Raw genomic sequence first — 20,057 nt, forward strand, 5'->3', positions numbered from 1 at the left:
ACCCTAAAATCTTGCATCTGTCCCATCCACCCGCAGTCGCCGCCGCCTCCCTCTGTCTCGGCATCCATGACGACAACGAGCAGCCTCCGACCATCTCTGCTGTATTTCAGCGCTAGCCAATCCAACCCAATCCATCCATCCAACCTGCCGCACCCAACCCACGAGATCCTCCATTGCCGCTGGTAGGATCTTCACAGTTAGCCATCTCTCTCTCTGCTTCTCTGCCCGTGTTTTTCCTCTCTGAATTTTTCCTCTATCTCATCTCTCCCCATGAACCAGGAACAGGCAAACGGCCATGGACATCATTGCCGCTCGAATCCTCCTCCGCCCCGCCTCGTCCTCCCGCCGGTGAGCCGAACCGCCGTCCCATGCTCTCTGTTCTTCCTCGTGCTCCTTCCCATCTCCTTCCTCCTCTGATCTATCTCTCTCTCTCTCTTGGTTTTTTTCCCCTTCTCTGTCAGGGAGCGAACTCAGCTCGCAGCCACAGGAGCCGCCATGGCCAGCGTGGCCAGCTTCCGCTGCTGCAGGCTGCCCCGGCCGCCCCAAGGATCTCCTCGCCGGAGCTCCACCAGCAGGTAGGCCGGTTGCACGTCCTTCCCTCTCCCCTCGGGTCTCTCTCTTCCTCTGAATTCTTTCTCTCGCTGGTTCAGGAACATCGTTGTTAGCAAGCAGGAGTTGGACCTCTCCCATGTGCTCGTGCGTCGGATCGAGCTCCTGTCGCGAGGAATGGATGCCCCAGTCCTGGAACAGCCCATCCCTGCTCTCGGTATGGATCGCCTCGCCCTGGATCCGCCGACCATCGCTCTGTTCGTCGCGTCGCGCAGCCCAGCAACCTGCATCTGAAACAGAGTTGTTCTGTCTCGTTTTGCAGTTTCGTCAGTTAAGCGTGCGTGTATGATACTTCTCGCGCAGTCATCGTTTGTGTACTAAAGTCCACCGTAGCCCAGCTGGTCAGCGCCCTGGTGACCCACCGTGAGGTTCATCAAGTCTGCAGTCGTTCCATGGAGACGATAGTGTATCTGGCCTAGTGGCCAGTGCCACAATTAGTTCCCCAAGCGACCAGGGATCGAATCCCTGGCAGCCCTTTTATTATTTTGTTGCTTTGATCTTTTATGAGTAGAATAGCTCGCCCAGTGCCCATCATAGTAACCCTGCGCCCTTTGGACCTGCGGGCATGTGTTCTGTATGGGCCCTTTTAGTTCTTCTTTCTTTTCTACAACCTATAATTTTATCTTCTTTTTTTAGAAAAAATGATTTGTTTTTCAAGTGCTCGTAGATTATCAACCGTGCATCGGATTAAAATGATTTCAACATGTAAGTTTCTTAGAATTTTCCGTAGTTTCTCAAAAACCAACTTTCATGCATGATAAAATTACATAAACGTGTTGTTTGCTTCAGTTTGCGTGTCGATATGTTAGAAGCGGTTTAGGACGTAGTTATTTAACCGTACCTCCGTTGGAGATGTGCCATATATATAAATGGGCCAGAACGATGAGAAACACGTGAACCACTTTGTTTTGCTGTTTAACAAACTTAAAATGTGATTAGGACAAATCTGGACAGAATTAGAATTTAGCACGTGGGGTCGTTTCGGAGATGCTAGATGTCGTTTCCGGCCTCATTTAAAATGCCTAGATAGGTAGTTTAATTTGTGCTTCACCCCTTGCCATGTTAACAAAATTTTAATATTGACGTGTTAATAATCGGGATAGAACTAAATAATTAACGTGGAGTTTCGTCAATATGCAACTCGTTGCATATTGAACTCCACTTAATGTGTAGTGTTTGATTGTCGTGAATTGTCATGCCGTGTCTTGCATGTTTTCAGCTGCTCATGCATCATTTGTGTTGTTGCATCGTGTGGTGAATTCTGTGTGTTGATTTGTGTTTCCGGTTTGCTTCGTCTCGATAGAGTTCCGCAGCGTGTCGGATTGTGAGGACCCGTTCGACTACATCGGTTCGTCTACTTCACGGAGGCATTCTTCTTCCAAGCGGGATCTCAGGCAAGATGACCATTTCCCCATATACCATTACTATTATTGCCATGCTAGTTTTTATCGCTTCTATTGATTATGTCTCGTTGCCTACCACCTGTTAAATATCAGCCTCTCAACAATGCCATGAAAACCTTCAACCTGTTCAACCTAGCAAACCACTGATTGGCTATGTTACTGCTTGCTTAACCTTGTTGTTAGCGTTGCTAGTTGCAGGTGCAGATGCTTCCATGCGAAAGCATGGGTTCCTTGTTATATCACCATATTAATGCTATTTAATTTAATGGACCTATATACTTGGTAAAAGGTGGAAGGCTCGGCCTTTCTAGCCTGGTGTTTTGTTCCAACTTTGCCCCCTTAGTTTCCGGCTATCGGTGTTATGTTCCATAAATGAGCGCTCCTAACACGATCAGGGTTGTTATGGGGACCCCCTTGATAATTCGTTTTAGATTAAAGCTGGTCTGGCAAGGCCCAACTTTGGTACTACATTTGCCTAATAACCTAATAATAATGCATAGGGACCCGCCGGCACCCGCGGACTAATTTAATCAACCCCCGGGACAGTGCTCCTCATGAGTGTTGGTCCACCCACCTAGCAGTCGGCGGTGCCACCACGGGGCAACTCGAGGTTTGGTTCCCGTCCACTTTGCATAGACGGTGTGTCCTGAGAACGAGATGCATGCTCCTATCAGGTTCGTCGACACACCGGGTGGCCTTGCTGGATTAGTTTTACCTTCGACGAGATATCTTGTGCATCGGGATTCCGGTGATGCTTTGGGTAATCTCAGAGTTGAGGTTTTCCACTAGGGAATCCGACGAGATCGCGATCTTCGTGATTGAGGATTTCTATGCGGCTTGTGGTAATTTGTGATGGACTAGTTGGAGCACCCCTGCAGGGTTAAATCTTTTAGGAAAGTCGTGCCCGCGGTTATGTGGCAACGTGGAAACTTTGTTTAACACTGGTTCTAGATAACTTGAAGTTAACTTAATTAAAATATGCCAACTGTGTGCGTAACCGTGACTGTCTCTTTCGTGAGTTCTATCTCCAATCGAGGACACGGTGGGGTTATGTCTGATGTAGGTAGGTGTTCAGGATCATTCATTTGATCATCAGTAGTTCACGTCCGCTATGCGTAGATCTTCCCCCTTTTATTTCCTGTACTCGTAAGTTAGCCACCAAATATATGCTTAGCCGCTGCCGCAACCTCACCACTTAACCATGCCTCACCCATTAAGCTTTGCTAGTCTTGATACCTTTGGAAATGAGATTGTTGAGTCCCTTGTGACTCACAGATTACTACAACACCAGTTGCAGGTACAGGTAAAGGTTTCTTGACGTGAGCGTGTTGATTGTTCATTTGGAGTTGCTTCTTCTTCTTCTTCGTCATCGATCTAGGATGGGTTCCAGGCCGGCAGCCTGGGATAGCAAGGATGAACGTCGTTCTTCTTTTGTCGTTTGTTTTCATCCGTAGTCGGACCCTGCTCTTACTCGTGACGGTTATGTAATCTACTGATGTGACTCTGATGTAGCTTGTGGCGAGTGTAAGCCAACTCTGTATATGTATCTCTTCTTTTCAGTACATGTACTTGTAACGATATCCATTTTTGCGACACGACAAGATGCGCTTCTATCCCTGACGAGAGCTTCGTGCCAAATTGAGGATAGGGTCGCATTGTAATGCCCCAAGTGTAGGACTTTCCCTTCTTGTAACCTTCCATGTGGGGGCTACCTTGTCAGAGATCTTGATGATATCATTTTGTGCCATGAATTCATGTGTGTTCCCTAGTGCTTACTTCCCTTGCATGCATGAATTACATATCATTCCTTGCCATACTTATGATTGCATGCCATGATCATGTTGCATTTGAGTCTAATGGGAGTAGTGTTGGGGTGTGTGAGTGCATGTGATCTTGCTAGCATTAAATGGTGGTGTTGCACTACCTTGTGATGCATGTGATAATGGTGTGTGTGATGCAAGAGGGTGTGCTAGCCTTTGTAAGCTCTTGCCTTTTAACTCCTTTTCCCTCCTATTTTTATTCTTGTCAAAATTCCTTCTTCCCAAAGATGATTCTAAAATGTCTAGTGGTGTGATAAATTCAAAATAGTAGCTTAATTACTGTTTTGCATTTACTTCAAACATCACCAAATATTGCTTGTCTATTTTTCCCTACTGGGCCATTATTTCTTAGGTCTAACAGGATCCTCCTTTTATTTTTTTAACCCAGTAGTTATTTTGGATAATAGATTTTTTCCTTTCCTTCCCTGGGTAGCTAATTCTTTCCCTGGCCCATTAAGCTTTCTCCCGTGCTGGCCCAGTTGGACTCCACCCCTGGCGACAGAGCCCACTGGCGAGCGCTCCTTCTTCCTCCCGACGTCACCCCTGTACGACGCGCGCTCCACCTCTCGATTACTCTCTCTTTGATCCAGCGGCTCGAGCTCGCCTCCCGAGACGTTAAAGAGAAGTCCGGGACCCCCTCCCTACGCCCTAGGGTTCCCACTCCGTTTTTCCCCAGCGCCGCCAGAGTCCTCCTGCCCTCGTTCTTCCCTGGTAAGTAACAGAGAGGAAGCAGAGAGAGAGAGAGTGCAGCGCCTCCTTCGTCAACCGCCGATCCGTCGTCTCTGGCACCGGCCGCCATGTCCGGGGGCTCGGGGCGGCTTCCTCCGTCCCATTCCCGGCGCTAGGACCCCGAGGAGCGCCCCCCCCCCGGTCGAGCTCGTCCCCGTCAACGGGGCGAACCGGGCGAACAGCGTCAGCTCCTCTTCTTCGCCTCCGGTGTTCCTCCGTCCCGTCCGGCGCCCCCTCTTCTCCCCAAGGTGAGGCCCGCTGCCCAGTGCTTCCTCCTCCTCGGTCCGGTCCAGATCCGCGGCGGGGTCGTCGTCTTCTCTGCCGCCGTTCGCCAGGAGTCTGTTATTGTGTGTATGTGCAGAGTTCGAGAGTTTAGTTTGTTGCTGTTAGATGTATGGGTTGTAGCAGGGGCTTCCTCCCCCCCTCTCGGTAGTAGCGCCAGGGTCTGGGATCGAATCCCAGCAGCCCCTGATCTATTATTTTTTTTGCTTCTGTTTTTTTTCTCCCTGCCAGATTCTCTGTCGCGTGCTCCCAGGCGGGCATGAAGTTCCGGCAGTTGCAGTTCCGGCAGCCAAGCGGAGTCCTTTTCCCGCGCTCAGGGAGAAAATGGATCCCCCGAGAGTCCCGCGGGCCCCGCTGTTGGTTTCCCCTGCCGGTGGTGGCCGGGAGTGGCGCCGCCAGCGTCCTCGGGTCCGGCCGCCGGCGGGATGCTTCTCGTGAGATGCGTGTGTTTCTTCTTTACCTTCTAGCCTTAGCCAGACTCCAGTTCGTAGCCTGGTGGTAGTTTCTCTCGGTCATATGCATGCGCCTGATGAGAGGTCTAGGGATCGAGTCCCCCCCTCGGCGCCTTTCTTTTGTGGATCTGGATGGTTTATTTGCATCAGAGGGCCTGCCGTCACCTTACCTTGCATCTCTCCTTCTCATGTCAACAAGTAGTGCCGCAGCGCAGTGGCGTGAGTAGGTGGTGCTGGACACCAGGGTCTGGGATCGAATCCCAGCAGCCCCTGATCTATTGTTTTTTTTGCTTTTGTTTTTTTTCTCCCTGCCTTTTTATTTCTGTGTCCGAACTCCTACACTTGTGTCTTTCAGTTTTTGTTCCCTGTTGTTTTTATTTTAAGCACTCCTACGCAGTGGTGATTGCTCCTGTTCCTGCTAGAATAGTGGTATAGATTTAGTTGTGAGTATGTTTTACATACTAGGGGTGATAAATAGTTTTGCTAGCCGGTGATGCTTATAGTGGTTGTACCTTGGTGATGAGGAGCCAACCTTGATTAGGGCATGATGCTAGATGCCTTGTTAAATATGGGTGTAGTGTGTGGAGCTGATTAGTTGCCCTAGCTACTCTTGCAAAGCCCTAGCTTGTGATCTTTAGTGTGGGCTAAGGGATCTGGTAGTTTTATTAGCTTGCTTTGATATAGTGGGGTGTGGGTGCCTCCCCCTCATCACATGTCTTGAGGTGAAGGGTAGCACTAGATAGCTATGTATGTTAGCATGTGAGGGTGTGGATTGTTGTGGTAGTTTGCATATTGATGGTGACATGAATACTAGGAAGATCCTAGTGATGCTTGTGAGAGTGTGCACCATCACATGCCCATATGTGGGAGGTGTGCATACTCTCTTGTTAGACAAAGATTTCTTATGTGTGAGCTTGATGCTAGTGCTTGAGTGGAATTGTGTGTGTTGGAGTTGTTGATGTGCATGACACAAACATGGGGTTCAAACCCCCATGTCACTTTGTCATTGTGCACATGAAACCCTCCTATGTAGTTGTCATCTTAAAAGCATACCTTATGGATTTGCATTTTCATTTTGTTGGAAGTTTGGGCTTTGTTTCCATGATATAGATGGAGCCCAAAGGCATGGGTTTTGGTGTGTTAGTTGTAGGGGTTTGTACTCAACACCATAGTGGTGTCAAACACCTCTTGGGAACATGTGTGTGCAAACTATGTCTAGACAAAGTGGGCATGTGGCTGTAAAAAATTTCCAGATTTTGAACTCTGAAAATTTCACTAAGTCTGGGATGCTGAAAACATTTTCTTCCCCTGTAGGCAAGGTTGTTCTGGTCATTATGTGGAGAACTGGACTTAGTTCAGTGCTAGTGTTTTGAACCTGGTATGTTTGTGAAGCTTCCTGTCAATTTTCAAGTCATTTGGAGTCCAGTAGCTTGCGTTTTGATTCATGTCAAAAAGCTTCAGAAGAGAAACAGAAACTCAGGTGCAGGAATTTTCACTAAGTCCCTGAGAACTGATGGTTTTGGGAAAGTTTGTGGCCTTGTATCTTCTAGAGTTTAATTCCTTTTGCTGTGATTCTTGCTGGAGCTTGTAGTGTTCTTGGTTGGCAACAGCCACATATATTATTTGTCATATTTGAAGACCTGTAGCTATGTTGCATGTTGCTCACAAACAGCTAAGATGCAGAAACTGGCAGATTGCGTAGTTTTGACTTTTTGTTCAAAGTTTGTGTTCAATTGTAGTTGGGGTGTTCTACCTTGCTCCATTTCATTCATGTTGGATTAATATGTGTCTTGGCAACCTGGGAACACCAGATTTGTGCCAATTGTGTGTGTGGTGATGAATCTTTCACGCAGGGCTTCATATCGTGTTTCGTTGATTCCCGTTGATCCGTAGCTCCGTTTGCAAAGTTCTTTACATGGTTTTGCACCTTTTTACGAGCTGCATCTGTTCATATCATTCCCATGCATGTCCAAATAGTTTAGTGCAAAGTTCTGTCCAGGAACTTGTTGTAGTTTATCTTGCTTGTGCTAGTGTTAAAAATAGTGGTGCATGCTCAACTTTCATCTCATGCATCATGTGATTGTTGCATTTTGTGGTGCTGCTGTTCATTGGCTGTTATTTTTGTGTTGGGTAGCACCGGGAGCGGAGACCGATTACGTGGAGTCAGGAGAGTACGTGCAGGACGATCCAGAACCATTCCAAGCTGAGGATATCACAGGCAAGATGACATGACCTTGATCCCATATCTAGACTTGTTATGTTAGTTTCGATTCCACGTTATTGCTCGCTGCCTACCACTGAAAATATATTGCCTCTTCATATGCCATGAGCCCAAACACCTTACTCTTTCCTAGCAAATTTGCATGGCTAGGTAGGCTTGCTCAGCTACTAATGTTAGCATTGTTAGTTGTAGGTGTTTATAACTCATGAGTTGCCATGAGCTTGATATCATTATATTAATTTCTGTTATTTAATTAATGTATCTATATATTTGGTAAATGACGGGAGGCCTAGCCTTTTGCCGGGTGTCTTGTTCCGTTATTGCCGCCTTAGTTACCGGTTACCGGTGTTTGATTCCATAATGATCGCTCCTAACACGATCGGGGTTGTTATGGGGACCCCCTTGATAAATCGCGTAGTGTTAAGGCTTGTCCGGCAGGACCCAACATTGGTACTATTTGCTAATCACTTAATAATAAACTGCATAGGGAATAGCTACCCCGAGGTTTCTTAATCAACAACCCGGGCCAGTGCTCCTCATGAGTGTTGGACCAAACCAGAGCAGCTTATTACGCTCCCCGGGGCAACTCGGAGTTTTGGCGTGGTAACCATCGCTCATCCGGCGTGTCCTGAGACTGAGATACGCGGCTCTTATCAGGGTCGTCGACACGTCGGGAGGTCCTGCTAGCCTTGTCTTACCTTAGCGGTATATCTTGCGTATAGGAATTTCGGTAAAGCTTTGGTTTTCCCCAGAGTTGAGGCTTTCCTCTAAGGAATCCGACGAGATCACGAGATTCGTGATAGAGGATGACTTTGCGGCCTGTGTTCGTTTGTGATGGACTAGTTGGAGCACCCCTGCAGGGTTTAATCTTTCGGAAAGCCGTGCCCGCGGTTATGTGGCAACTTGGAATATTTTGTTAACATCCGGTATTAGAAAACTTAAACATAAACTAATAAAACATGCCAACTGTGTGCGTAACCGTGACTGTCCCTTCGAAGATCTCTCTTCGATCGGGAACACGGTGGGGTTATGAATGCCGTAGGTAGGTGTTCAGGATCACTTTCTGATCAAGTATTCACGATCGTTAGTATAGAACACTGTCACTTCTCCTTTGCGTATGCTAGCCACTTATTCAACCTTAGGATGCAGCAGCCTGAAACACTTCACCCCTTCCTTACCCAATAATATGACTAGTTCTGACACCAAGGTCTTAGATTGCTGAGTCCCCGTGACTCACGGATTCCTCCGAAACTCCCAGCAGGTACAGGTACCCCTGAGGCAGATGATCCCGACGGCACCCAGTTGGCGTGGTAGTACGACGAGGAGACAGATCGCCTTTATGTGAACTATCCAGAGGACTGAGCCGTGGTCGTGATCGTGGGCCTGCAGCGGGTAGCATAGCATTTTCCTTGTTTTGTAGTCCGTACCGGAACTACCTTGTTTGTATCTGCGTTGTACTCTGTATTTTAATAAGAAGACAGTTGAATCCCAGATTGTCTACTTTATTTATTATCATGTGCTATGTTTACTTGCTTGCAAAACACTTAGATGCGCTTCTTTCCTATTTGGGGGCCTCGACCCCCAGATCGGAAAGGACCGCATCTTGGTCGTTACAAGTTGGTAATCAGAGCCTTACGACCATAGGAACCTTTGTGTGATCGTATTTGGCCGAGTCGAGTCTAGTAAATGTTTTGGGTCTTAGTTATATCGGAGAGTAGGTTTCATTTTTCTCCTCTTCTTTACTCTGGTGAGGCTTCCGTCTTAGGAAATCTTTAACTCTACTCCTTTTCCCACTCAAATTTTTTTTTTTAGGATCACGCGGGTGTTTGTGAAATCTATATGATTTTGATGTGACGGAATCGTGTCCTGGTGCCTCCTATCTGCTCTAAGTATCAGGGGAGTTGAGCTCCAGGGATTATCGCGCACATCGCCATCATTCAGATTTCTGAGTACCTAAGAACGGAGGGTGTTCGTTATTGCTTCAATACGGGTAGTGGTGAGATAACCCCGACGTCCCCAGTACTGGTGTAGATTGTTCGGGGGTACTACCACACTTTGTATCGTTGTGATCACGAGGATCTGTTGTAGACGAAGGTCCGAGATGCTGGTTGGGTGTTGAAGGGTGTGATACAGGTGACGGTTTAGATTAGGAGTTGTGTGAAATACTCCTTGTATCCGTGTGCCTGATTACATGACAACTATTTCGGGAATTCATAGGTGGGATATCTGGTAGTATCTTATAGGACTATCTTCCTACAAACGCTTGATTGAGGTTTGGGAAATCTCGATCTTATGTTTGTTCCGAGCAGTTCTAGCTCACGCTTGTTTGCTGTGGCCCCTTATCGGAATTTTGTCGTCTGTTACTTTGAGAATGCACTCTTGCTATGTTGTGGAGTGCAATGCTAAGTTCTATTCAGATATTCTATCTTTTGATTCAGCTTATCGTCAAATATTCTGTGGACTAATATGTTGTCCGTCTTCAGGATGGCTCCACCAACTCGTCAGACCCCAGCGCGTGAGGATATGCCGCCTCCACCTCCTCCTCCGCCACCGCCGCCGCCTCCTCCTGCAGAGGCCTGGCAGGCGATGATGGCAGCTACCAATGCAAATACTCAGATGCTATTGCAGTTGATCCAGGAGAGAGCCAATCATCAGCAAGGCAATTTCCAGCAGGGTGGCAATCACTTCGCCAGTCTGAGTCAGTTCCTGTCAAACCAGCATAGGACGTTCACTTCTTGCGACCAGCCGTTTGACGCGGAAGATTGGATCCGTGATATGAACAAGCATTTCGAGTGTAGCAATGTGCGTCCAGAGGATTATGTCAAGTTTGCAACATTCCAGTTGAAGGGGCAGGCTTCTATTTGGTGGCAGCAGCTTAAGGACTCCAGAGGTGGCAGGGTGATGTCTTGGGACGAGTTCTGTCGTGACTTCAGGTCCCACTACATTCCATCCAGTTTTGTTGAGGAGATGTGTGAGAAGTTCACGCGCTTGAAGCAGGGCAGCAATTCTGTGTACAAGTACAATGTTGAGTTCCACGAGCTCGCCCGGTACGCATTGCAGGATGTTCCGGATCAGAAGAGCAAGATATACCAGTTCAGGGGTGGCTTGAAGGAGGATTTGCAGTTAGCACTCGCTTTGCACGATCCTGAGGAGTTTGGCAAATTCTATAACTTAGCTCTCAGAGCAGAGGCAGCCTTGCTCAGGGTGGAGAACTCCAAGAAACGTTTCAGAGATTCCAGCTCTTCCTCGACTCAGGTGGTTCAGAAGCAACAGAGGTTTTGGGTTTCTCCTCCTCCTCCTCCTCGGCACTCTCAGCAGCCGAAGCACTCAGGTGGACGTGGTTCTTCCTGCCCACCCAACCCCGGATTCCAGCAGAGATATCAGCATCAGAAGCAAGGGCCTCCTCAGATTCAGTTCCGGCAGCCAGCAGATGTCACTTGTCACAAATGTGGGCAGAAGGGTCACTATGCCAACAAATGCACTTCTCAGCTCCGTCTGCCGCCGCCTCCTCCAGGAAAACCTCCTAGCAACGCTCTTGTGAAGTTCAACCCCAGATCAGCTCGAGTCAACATGGTGAATGCAGCTGAGGCAGAAAATTCTTCGGATGTGATCATGGGTAATCTCCTAGTCAATCATTTTCCTGCTAAAGTCTTGTTTGATTCTGGTGCTTCGCATTGCTTCATCTCCAAGCCTTTCTTAGCTAAGCATGATATTCTTGCAATTCATTTGGATAGTCCCTTCCGTGTGGTTTCTCCGGGCATGCGTATGAGTTCGTTCATGATGGTTCCGGATGTTTCTATCAAGTTGGACAATTATGCTTTTCTGGCGTCTCCTATTGTCTTGGGCAAGTCCGACATTGATTTGATCCTTGGTATGGACTGGTTGGCCATGAATAAGGCATCAATTGATTGTGAAGCTAAAGAAGTGAAGCTGACCCACTCTTCGGAGGATGTGATTATATTCGCGGCGCGCGATCACACAGTCCGCTTGTTCTCCTTGAATGAAAAGGGTGAGATCAATCCCATTGAGCAAGTTCCAGTAGTCTGCGAATATCAGGACGTGTTTCCTGAAGAGTTGCCAGGGATGCCTCCGCACCGTGAAGTGGAGTTCGTCATTGAGCTTGAGCCAGGCACAGAGCCAGTGTGCAAGCGGCCGTACAAGCTGGGTCCAGAGGAGTTGAAAGAACTCAAGAGACAACTCGATGAGCAGGAGCGTTTGGGTTTGATCAGACCAAGCTCGTCTCCGTGGGGATGTGGTGTTCTGTTTGTCAAGAAGAAGGATGGCACGGAACGACTGTGTGTCGATTACCGCCCATTGAATAAGAAGACAATCAAGAACAAATATCCGCTTCCGAACATAAATGAGTTGTTCGAGCAGCTGAAAGGTGCTAAAGTATTCTCCAAGCTTGATCTCAGAATGGGCTATCATCAGATTCGCATTCGTGAGGAAGACATTCCAAAGACGGCTTTCAGGACCAGTTTTGGCTCATATGAGTATACGGTCATGTCTTTTGGTCTGGCTAATGCTCCTCCAACTTTTTGCCGATTGATGAACTATATTTTCTCGCCATTCAAGAATGAGTTTGTCTTGCTTTATCTCGATGACATTCTGGTTTTTTCTGAGGATGAGGAAGAACATGAGAAACATCTCAGGTTGGTGCTTGATAAACTGAGAGAATACAAGCTGTATGCCAAGTTTTCCAAGTGCGAGTTCTGGCTGAAAGAAGTGGTGTATCTTGGGCATATTATCTCTGCTGAGGGCATTAAGGTTGATCCGTCCAAGGTTCAGGCCATTGTTGAATGGGAACCTCCGCAGAATGTGAAGCAGCTTCGAAGCTTTCTCGGTCTTGCCGGATATTGCAGAAGATTCGTTGAGAACTTCTCCAAAATCGCCAAGCCGCTCTCTAGTCTTCTTTAGAAGGGTGTCAAGTATGTGTGGTCTCCAGAGTGTCAACTGGCTTTTGATACACTCAAAGAGAAGCTTACCTCCACTCCGGTATTGGCTCCTCCGGATGATTCCAAGCCGTACCAGGTCTTTTGCGATGCTTCTCTTCAGGGTTTTGGTGCAGTCTTGATGCAAGATAGGAAGGTGGTTGCTTATACCTCCAGGCAGCTGAAGCCTGCGGAGAAGAACTATCATGTGCACGATCTCGAGCTAGCAGCTGTTGTGCATGCCTTGATGACTTGGAGACATCTCTTGTTGGAACGTAAGGTTGAAGTGTTCACCGATCACAAGAGCCTCAAGTATATCTTCACTCAGCCTAACTTGAATCTTCGGCAAAGACGTTGGGTGGAAATGCTCCAGGATTTTAATCCGAGTGTTGAGTACACGCCAGGCAAGGCAAATGTGGTGGCAGATGCATTGAGCAGGAAAGCATATTGCAACAGTCTGATTCTGCAACCTCTCCAGGCGGGTCTTTTTGAGTCTTTCAGGAAGCTCAATCTTCAGCTGGTTCCTCAGGGTTTTCTTGCGAACCATCAAATCTCTCCTACCTTGGAAGATCAGGTCAGAGCAGCTCAGCTACTTGATACTATGGTGAAGAAGGTCAAGATTGGTGTGGGAAAGAGTCTTCCCAAGTATAAGTGTTTCACTGTGGATGCCAGGGACACTTTGTTTTTCGAGGACCGCCTTGTCGTCCCGAAAGGTGATCTCAGGAAGGTGATCATGGAAGAAGCTCACAATTCTCTGCTTTCTATTCATCCGGGATGTTCTAAGATGTACCATGACTTGAAGCAGTCGTTCTGGTGGACCCGTATGAAGCGTGAAATTGCTCAATTTGTCAATGAGTGTGATGTATGTCGAAGGGTGAAAGCAGAACATCAAAGACCAGCGGGCCTCTTGCAGCCTTTGCCGATTCCCGAGTGGAAGTTCGATCACATTGAGATGGACTTCGTCACAGGGTTTCCGAAGTCCAAGAAGGGCAATGACGCTATCTTCGTCGTCATCGACAAATTGAGTAAAGTGGCGCATTTCCTTCCAGTCAAGGAGTCCATTTCAGCAGCTCAGCTGGCAGAGTTGTACACCTCGAGGGTTGTCTCGTTGCACGGTGTACCTATGATGATCTCATCAGATCGCGGGAGTATCTTCACTTCCAAGTTCTGGGACTCTTTTCAGTCTTCTATGGGCACGAAGATCCGCTTCAGCACAGCGTTCCTGTTGGAATTATGCCCTAGAGGCAATAATAAATGTATAGTTATTATTATAATTCCTGTATCAAGATAATAGTTTATTATCCATGCTATAATTGTATTGAATGAAGACTCATTTACATGTGTGGATACATAGACAAAACACCGTCCCTAGCATGCCTCTAGTTAGCTAGCCAGTTGATCGATGATAGTCAGTGTCTTCTGATTATGAACAAGGTGTTGTTGCTTGATAACTGGATCACGTCATTGGGAGAATCACGTGATGGACTAGACCCAAACTAATAGACGTAGCATGTTGATCGTGTCATTTTGTTGCTACTGTTTTCTGCGTGTCACGTATTTATTCCTATGACCATGAGATCATATAACTCACTGACACCGGAGGAATGCTTTGTGTGTATCAAACGTCGCAACGTAACTGGGTGACTATAAAGATGCTCTACAGGTATCTCCGAAGGTGTTAGTTGAGTTAGTATGGATCAAGACTGGGATTTGTCACTCCGTGTGACGGAGAGGTATCTCGGGGCCCACTCGGTAATACAACATCACACACAAGCCTTGCAAGCAATGTAACTTAGTGTAAGTTGCGGGATCTTGTATTACGGAACGAGTAAAGAGACTTGCCGGTAAACGAGATTGAAATAGGTATGCGGATACTGACGATCGAATCTCGGGCAAGTAACATACCGAAGGACAAAGGGAATGACATACGGGATTATATGAATCCTTGGCACTGAGGTTCAAACGATAAGATCTTCGTAGAATATGTAGGATCCAATATGGGCATCTAGGTCCCGCTATTGGATATTGACCGAGGAGTCTCTCGGGTCATGTCTACATAGTTCTCGAACCCGCAGGGTCTGCACACTTAAGGTTCGACGTTGTTTTATGCGTATTTGAGTTATATGGTTGGTTACCGAATGTTGTTCGGAGTCCCGGATGAGATCACGGACGTCACGAGGGTTTCCGGAATGGTCCGGAAACGAAGATTGATATATAGGATGACCTCATTTGATTACCGGAAGGTTTTCGGAGTTACCGGGAATGTACCGGGAATGACGAATGGGTTCCGGGAGTTCAACGGGGGGGGGGGGGGGGGGGGCAACCCACCCCGGGGAAGCCCATAGGCTTTGGGGAGACACACCAGCCCTTAGTGGGCTGGTGGGACAGCCCCAAGGGGGCCTATGCGCCAAGAAAAAGAAATCAAAGGAAAAGAAAAAAAAGAGGGAGGAAGTGGGAAGGGAGGGGGACTCCTCCCACCAAACCAAGTCCAACTCGGTTTGGGGGGGGAGTCCTCCCCCCCTTGGCTCGGCCGACCCCTTGAGGGTCCCTTGGACCCCAAGGCAAGGTCCCCCTCCCTCCTCCTATATATATGGAGCAATTAGGGCTGATTTGAGACGACTTTCTCACGGGTGCCCGACCACATACCTCCATAGTTTTTCCTCTAGATCGCGTTTCTGCGGAGCTCGGGCGGAGCCCTGCTGAGACAAGATCATCACCAACCTCCGGAGCGCCGTCACGCTGCTGGAGAACTCTTCTACCTCTCCGTCTCTCTTGCTGGATCAAGAAGGTCGAGATCATCGTCGAGCTGTACGTGTGCTGAACGCGGAGGTGCCGTCCGTTCGGTACTAGATCGTGGGACTGATCGCGGGATTGTTCGCGGGGCGGATCGAGGGACGTGAGGACGTTCCACTACATCAACCGCGTTCTCTAACACTTCTGCTGTACGATCTACAAGGGTACGTAGATCACTCATCCCCTCTCGTAGATGGACATCACCATGATAGGTCTTCGTGCGCGTAGGAAATTTTTTGTTTCCCATGCGACGTTCCCCAACAGTGGCATCATGAGCTAGGTTCATGCGTAGATGTCTTCTCGAGTAGAACACAAAAGTTTTTGTGGGCGGTGATGTGCGTTTTGCTGCCCTCCTTAGTCTTTTCTTGATTCCGCGGTATTGTTGGATTGAAGCGGCTTGGACCGACATTACTCGTACGCTTACGAGAGACTGGTTTCATCGTTACGAGTAACCCCCTTTGCTCAAAGATGACTAGCAAGTGATGGTTTCTCCAACTTTAGTTGAATCGGATTTGACCGAGGAGGTCCTTGGATGAGGTTAAATAGCAACTCATAGATCTCCGTTGTGGTGTTTGCGTAAGTAAGATGCGATCCTACTAGATACCCTTGGTCACCACGTAAAACATGCAACAACAAAATTAGAGGACTTCTAACTTGTTTTTGCAGGGTATGATTGTGATGTGATATGGCCAACGATGTGATGTGATATATTGGATGTATGAGATGATCATGTTGTAATAGAAATATCGACTTGCACGTCGATGGTACGGCAACCGGCAGGAGCCATAGGGTTGTCTTTATACTAACATATGTGCTTGCAGATGCGTTTACTATTTTGCTAGGATGTAGCTTTAGTAGTGATAGCATGAGTAGCACGACAACCCCGATGGCAACACGTTGATGGATGATCATGGTGTGGCGCCGGTGACAAGAAGATCGTGCCGGTGCTTTGGTGATGGAGATCAAGAAGCACGTGATGATGGCCATATCATGTCACTTATGAATTGCATGTGATTTTAATCCTTTTATGCACCTTATTTTGCTTAGTACGACGGTAGCATTATGAGGTGATCTCTCACTAAAATTTCAAGACGAAATTGTGTTCTCCCCGACTGTGCACCGTTGCTACAGTTCGTCGTTTCGAGACACCACGTGATGATCGGGTGTGATAGACTCAACGTTCACATACAACGGGTGCAAAACAGTTGCGCACGCGGAACACTCGGGTTAAGCTTGACGAGCCTAGCATGTGCAGACATGGCCTCGGAACACATGAGACCGAAAGGTCGATCATGAATCATATAGTTGATATGATTAGCATAGGGATGCTTACCACTGAAACTATACTCAACTCACGTGATGATCGGACTTGGGATAGTGTAAGTGGATCATGAACCACTCAAATGACTAGAGAGATGTACTTTTTGAGTGGGAGTTTAGCATATAATTTGACTAAGTTGAACTCTAATTATCTTGAACATAGTCTAAGTCCACTTTGAATATATTTGTGTTGTAGATCATGGCTCACGCGAGTGTCATCCTGAATTTTAATACGTTCTTAGAGAAAGCTAAGTTGAAAGATGATGGAAGCAACTTTGTAGACTGGGCTCGTAATCTTAAGCTAATCTTACATGCTGGGAAGAAGGATTATGTCCTTAATGCTGCGCTAGGAGATGAACCACCCGCTACGGCTGATCAGGATGTTAAGAACGCTTGGTTAGCACGTAAGGAGGACTACTCAATAGTTCAATGTGCAGTCTTGTATGGCTTAGAACCGGGACTTCAACGTCGCTTTGAGCGTCATGGAGCATTTGAGATGTTCCAGGAGTTGAAGTTTATCTTTCAGAAGAACGCCCGGATCGAGAGGTATGAGACCTCCGATAAATTCTATGCTTGCAAGATGGAGGAAAACTCGTCTGTCAGTGAACATGTACTCAAGATGTCTGGGTACTCAAACCGTCTAGCTGAGCTGGGGATTGAACTCCCGCAAGAAGCTATCACTGACAGAATCCTTCAATCACTGCCGCCAAGCTATAAAGGCTTTGTGTTGAACTACAACATGCAAGGGATGAACAAGTCTCCCGGCGAGTTGTTTGCGATGCTGAAAGTCGCAGAGTCTGAACTCCGTAAAGAGCATCAAGTGTTGATGGTGAGCAAGACCACTAGTTTCAAGAGAAACGGCAAAGGCAAGAAGGGCAATTCGAAGAAGAGCGGCAAGCCTGTTGCCAATCCGCCAAAGAAACCCAAGGCTGGACCTAAGCCTGAAACAGAGTGCTTCTATTGCAAGGGTATGGGTCACTGGAAGCGCAATTGCCCCAAGTATCTGGCAGATAAGAAGGCGGGCAAAGAAAAATCAGGTATATTTGATATACATGTTATTGATGTGTACTTAACCGGCTCTTGTAGTAGTGCCTGGGTATTCGATACCGGTTATGTTGCTCACATTTGCAACTCGAAACAGGAACCGCGGAATAGACGAAGGCTGGCGAAAGACGAAGTGACGATGCGCGTAGGAAATGGTTCCAAGGTTGATGCAATCGCCGTCGGCACAGTGTCACTTCAGCTACCATCGGGATTAGTGATGAACTTAAATCATTGTTATTTAGTGCCTGCGTTGAGCATGAACATTATATCTGGATCTTGTTTATTGCGAGACGGTTACTCTTTTAAGTCTGAGAATAATGGTTGTTCTATTTCTATGAGTAACATCTTTTATGGTCATGCACCGAATGTGAGAGGATTGTTCATATTGAATCTTGATAGCGATACGCATATACATAACATTGAGACCAAAAGATTTGAGTAAACAATGATAGCGCCATATTTTTGTGGCACTGCCGCTTGGGTCATATTGGTGTAAAGCGCATGAAGAAACTCCATGCTGATGGACTTTTGGAGTCACTTGACTTTGATTCACTTGACACGTGCGAACCATGCCTCATGGGCAAGATGACTAAGACTCCGTTCTCCGGAACAATGGAGCGTGCAAGTGACTTGTTGGAAATCATACATACCGATGTATGTGGTCCAATTAGCGTGGAGGCACGCGGCGGATATCGTTATTTCCTCACCTTCACTGACGATTTAAGTAGATATGGTTATGTCTACTTGATGAAGCACAAGTCTGAAACATTTGAAAAGTTCAACCAATTTCAGAGTGAAGTGGAAAATCATCGTAACAAGAAGATCAAGTTCCTACGGTCTGATCGTGGGGGTGATGATCTGAGTTTCGAGTTTGGTGCTCACTTAAGACAATATGGAATTGTTTCGCAGTTAACACCGTCTGGAACACCACAGCGTAATGGTGTGTCCGAACGTCGTAATCGTACTTTGTTAGAGATGGTGCGATCTATGATGTCTCTTACTGATTTGCCGTTATCATTTTGGGGTTATGCATTAGAAACAGCTGCATTCACTTTAAATAGGGCACCATCAAAATCTGTTGAGACGACACCATACGAACTGTGGTATGGCAAAAGGCCAAAGTTGTCGTTTCTTAAAGTTTGGGGATGTGATGCTTATGTCAAAAAGCTTCAGCCTGAAAAGCTGGAACCCAAAGTGGAAAAATGCGTCTTCATAGGTTACCCAAAAGAGACAGTTGGGTACACCTTCTATCTCAAATCCGAGGGCAAAGTTTTTGTTGCTAAGAACGGAACTTTTCTCGAGAAGGAGTTTCTCTCGAGAGAATTGAGTGGGAGGAAGATAGAACTTGACGAGGTTGTCGAACCTCTCATCCCTCTGGATTGTGGCGCAGGGCAAGGGGAAACCTCTGTCGTTGCGACGCCGGTTGAGGAGGAAGTTAATGATGATGATCATGAAACTCCAGTTCAAGTTTCTGTTGAACCACGCAGGTCGACGAGATCACGCGCTGCTCCAGAGTGGTACGGTAATCCCGTCTTATCAATCATGTTGTTGGACAACAATGAACCTGCAAATTATGAAGAAGCAATGGTGGGCCCAGATTCCAACAAATGGCTAGAAGCCATGAAATCCGAGATAGGATCCATGTATGAGAACAAAGTGTGGACTTTGGAGATACTACCTGAGGGCCGCAAGGCTATTCAGAACAAATGGATCTTTAAGAAGAAGACGGACGCTGACGGTAATGTGACCGTTTATAAAGCTCGACTTGTGGCAAAGGGTTTTTCACAAGTTCCAGGAGTTGACTACGATGAGACCTTCTCACCCGTAGCGATGCTTAAGTCCGTCAGAATCATGTTAGCAATAGCTGCATTTTTCGATTATGAAATCTGGCAGATGGATGTCAAAACGGCGTTCCTTAACGATTTCCTTAAGGAAGAGTTGTATATGATGCAACCCGAAGGTTTTGTCGATCCTAAAAATGCTAACAAGGTGTGCAAGCTCCAGCGATCCATTTATGGACTGGTGCAAGCATCTCGGAGTTGGAACAAACGCTTTGATGAGGTGATCAAAGCATTTGGGTTTATACAAGTGGTTGGAGAATCTTGTATTTACAAGAAAGTGAGTGGGAGCTCTGTGGAGTTTCTAATATTATATGTGGATGACATATTACTGATTGGAAACAACGTAGAGCTTTTGGAGAGCATAAAAGGTTACTTGAATAAAAGTTTCTCTACGAAGGACCTAGGAGAAGCTGCTTACATTCTAGGCATTAAGATCTATAGGGATAGATCAAAACGCCTGATAGGACTTTCACAAAGCATATACCTTGATAAAGTTTTGAAGAGGTTCGAAATGGAACAGTCCAAGAAAGGGTTCTTGCCAGTTTTACAAGGTACGAGATTGAGTAAGACTCAGTGCCCAGCAACTGATGAAGATAGAGAGCATATGCGCTC

At 47.0% G+C, this 20,057-nt stretch overlaps 1 protein-coding gene across 1 annotated transcript; it reads left to right on the forward strand.

Moving 5' to 3' along the window:
- Positions 1-270: 270 nt before the first annotated feature.
- LOC123431209 lies at positions 271-898 on the forward strand. The gene is made up of 4 exons (XM_045115037.1): positions 271-407; positions 550-575; positions 651-766; positions 872-898. Exons 1-4 carry the CDS (start codon positions 271-273, stop codon positions 896-898), a joined length of 306 nt encoding a protein of 101 aa, XP_044970972.1.
- The last annotated feature ends 19,159 nt before the right edge of the window (positions 899-20,057 follow it).

This window comes from Hordeum vulgare, chromosome 2H, assembly GCF_904849725.1.
Source record: "Hordeum vulgare subsp. vulgare chromosome 2H, MorexV3_pseudomolecules_assembly, whole genome shotgun sequence".
NCBI classification, from domain to species: Eukaryota; Viridiplantae; Streptophyta; class Magnoliopsida; order Poales; family Poaceae; genus Hordeum; species Hordeum vulgare.

Coding starts and splice junctions, on each gene's coding strand:
- LOC123431209 (XM_045115037.1), top strand. CDS start 271: ATGAACCAGGAACAGGCAAACGGCCATGGACATCATTGCCGCTCGAAT. Junction 408..549: donor GTGCTCCTTCCCATCTCCTT/CCTCCTCTGATC, acceptor CCGCCCCAAGGA/TCTCCTCGCCGGAGCTCCAC. Junction 576..650: donor CGCCGGAGCTCCACCAGCAG/GTAGGCCGGTTG, acceptor TCGCTGGTTCAG/GAACATCGTTGTTAGCAAGC.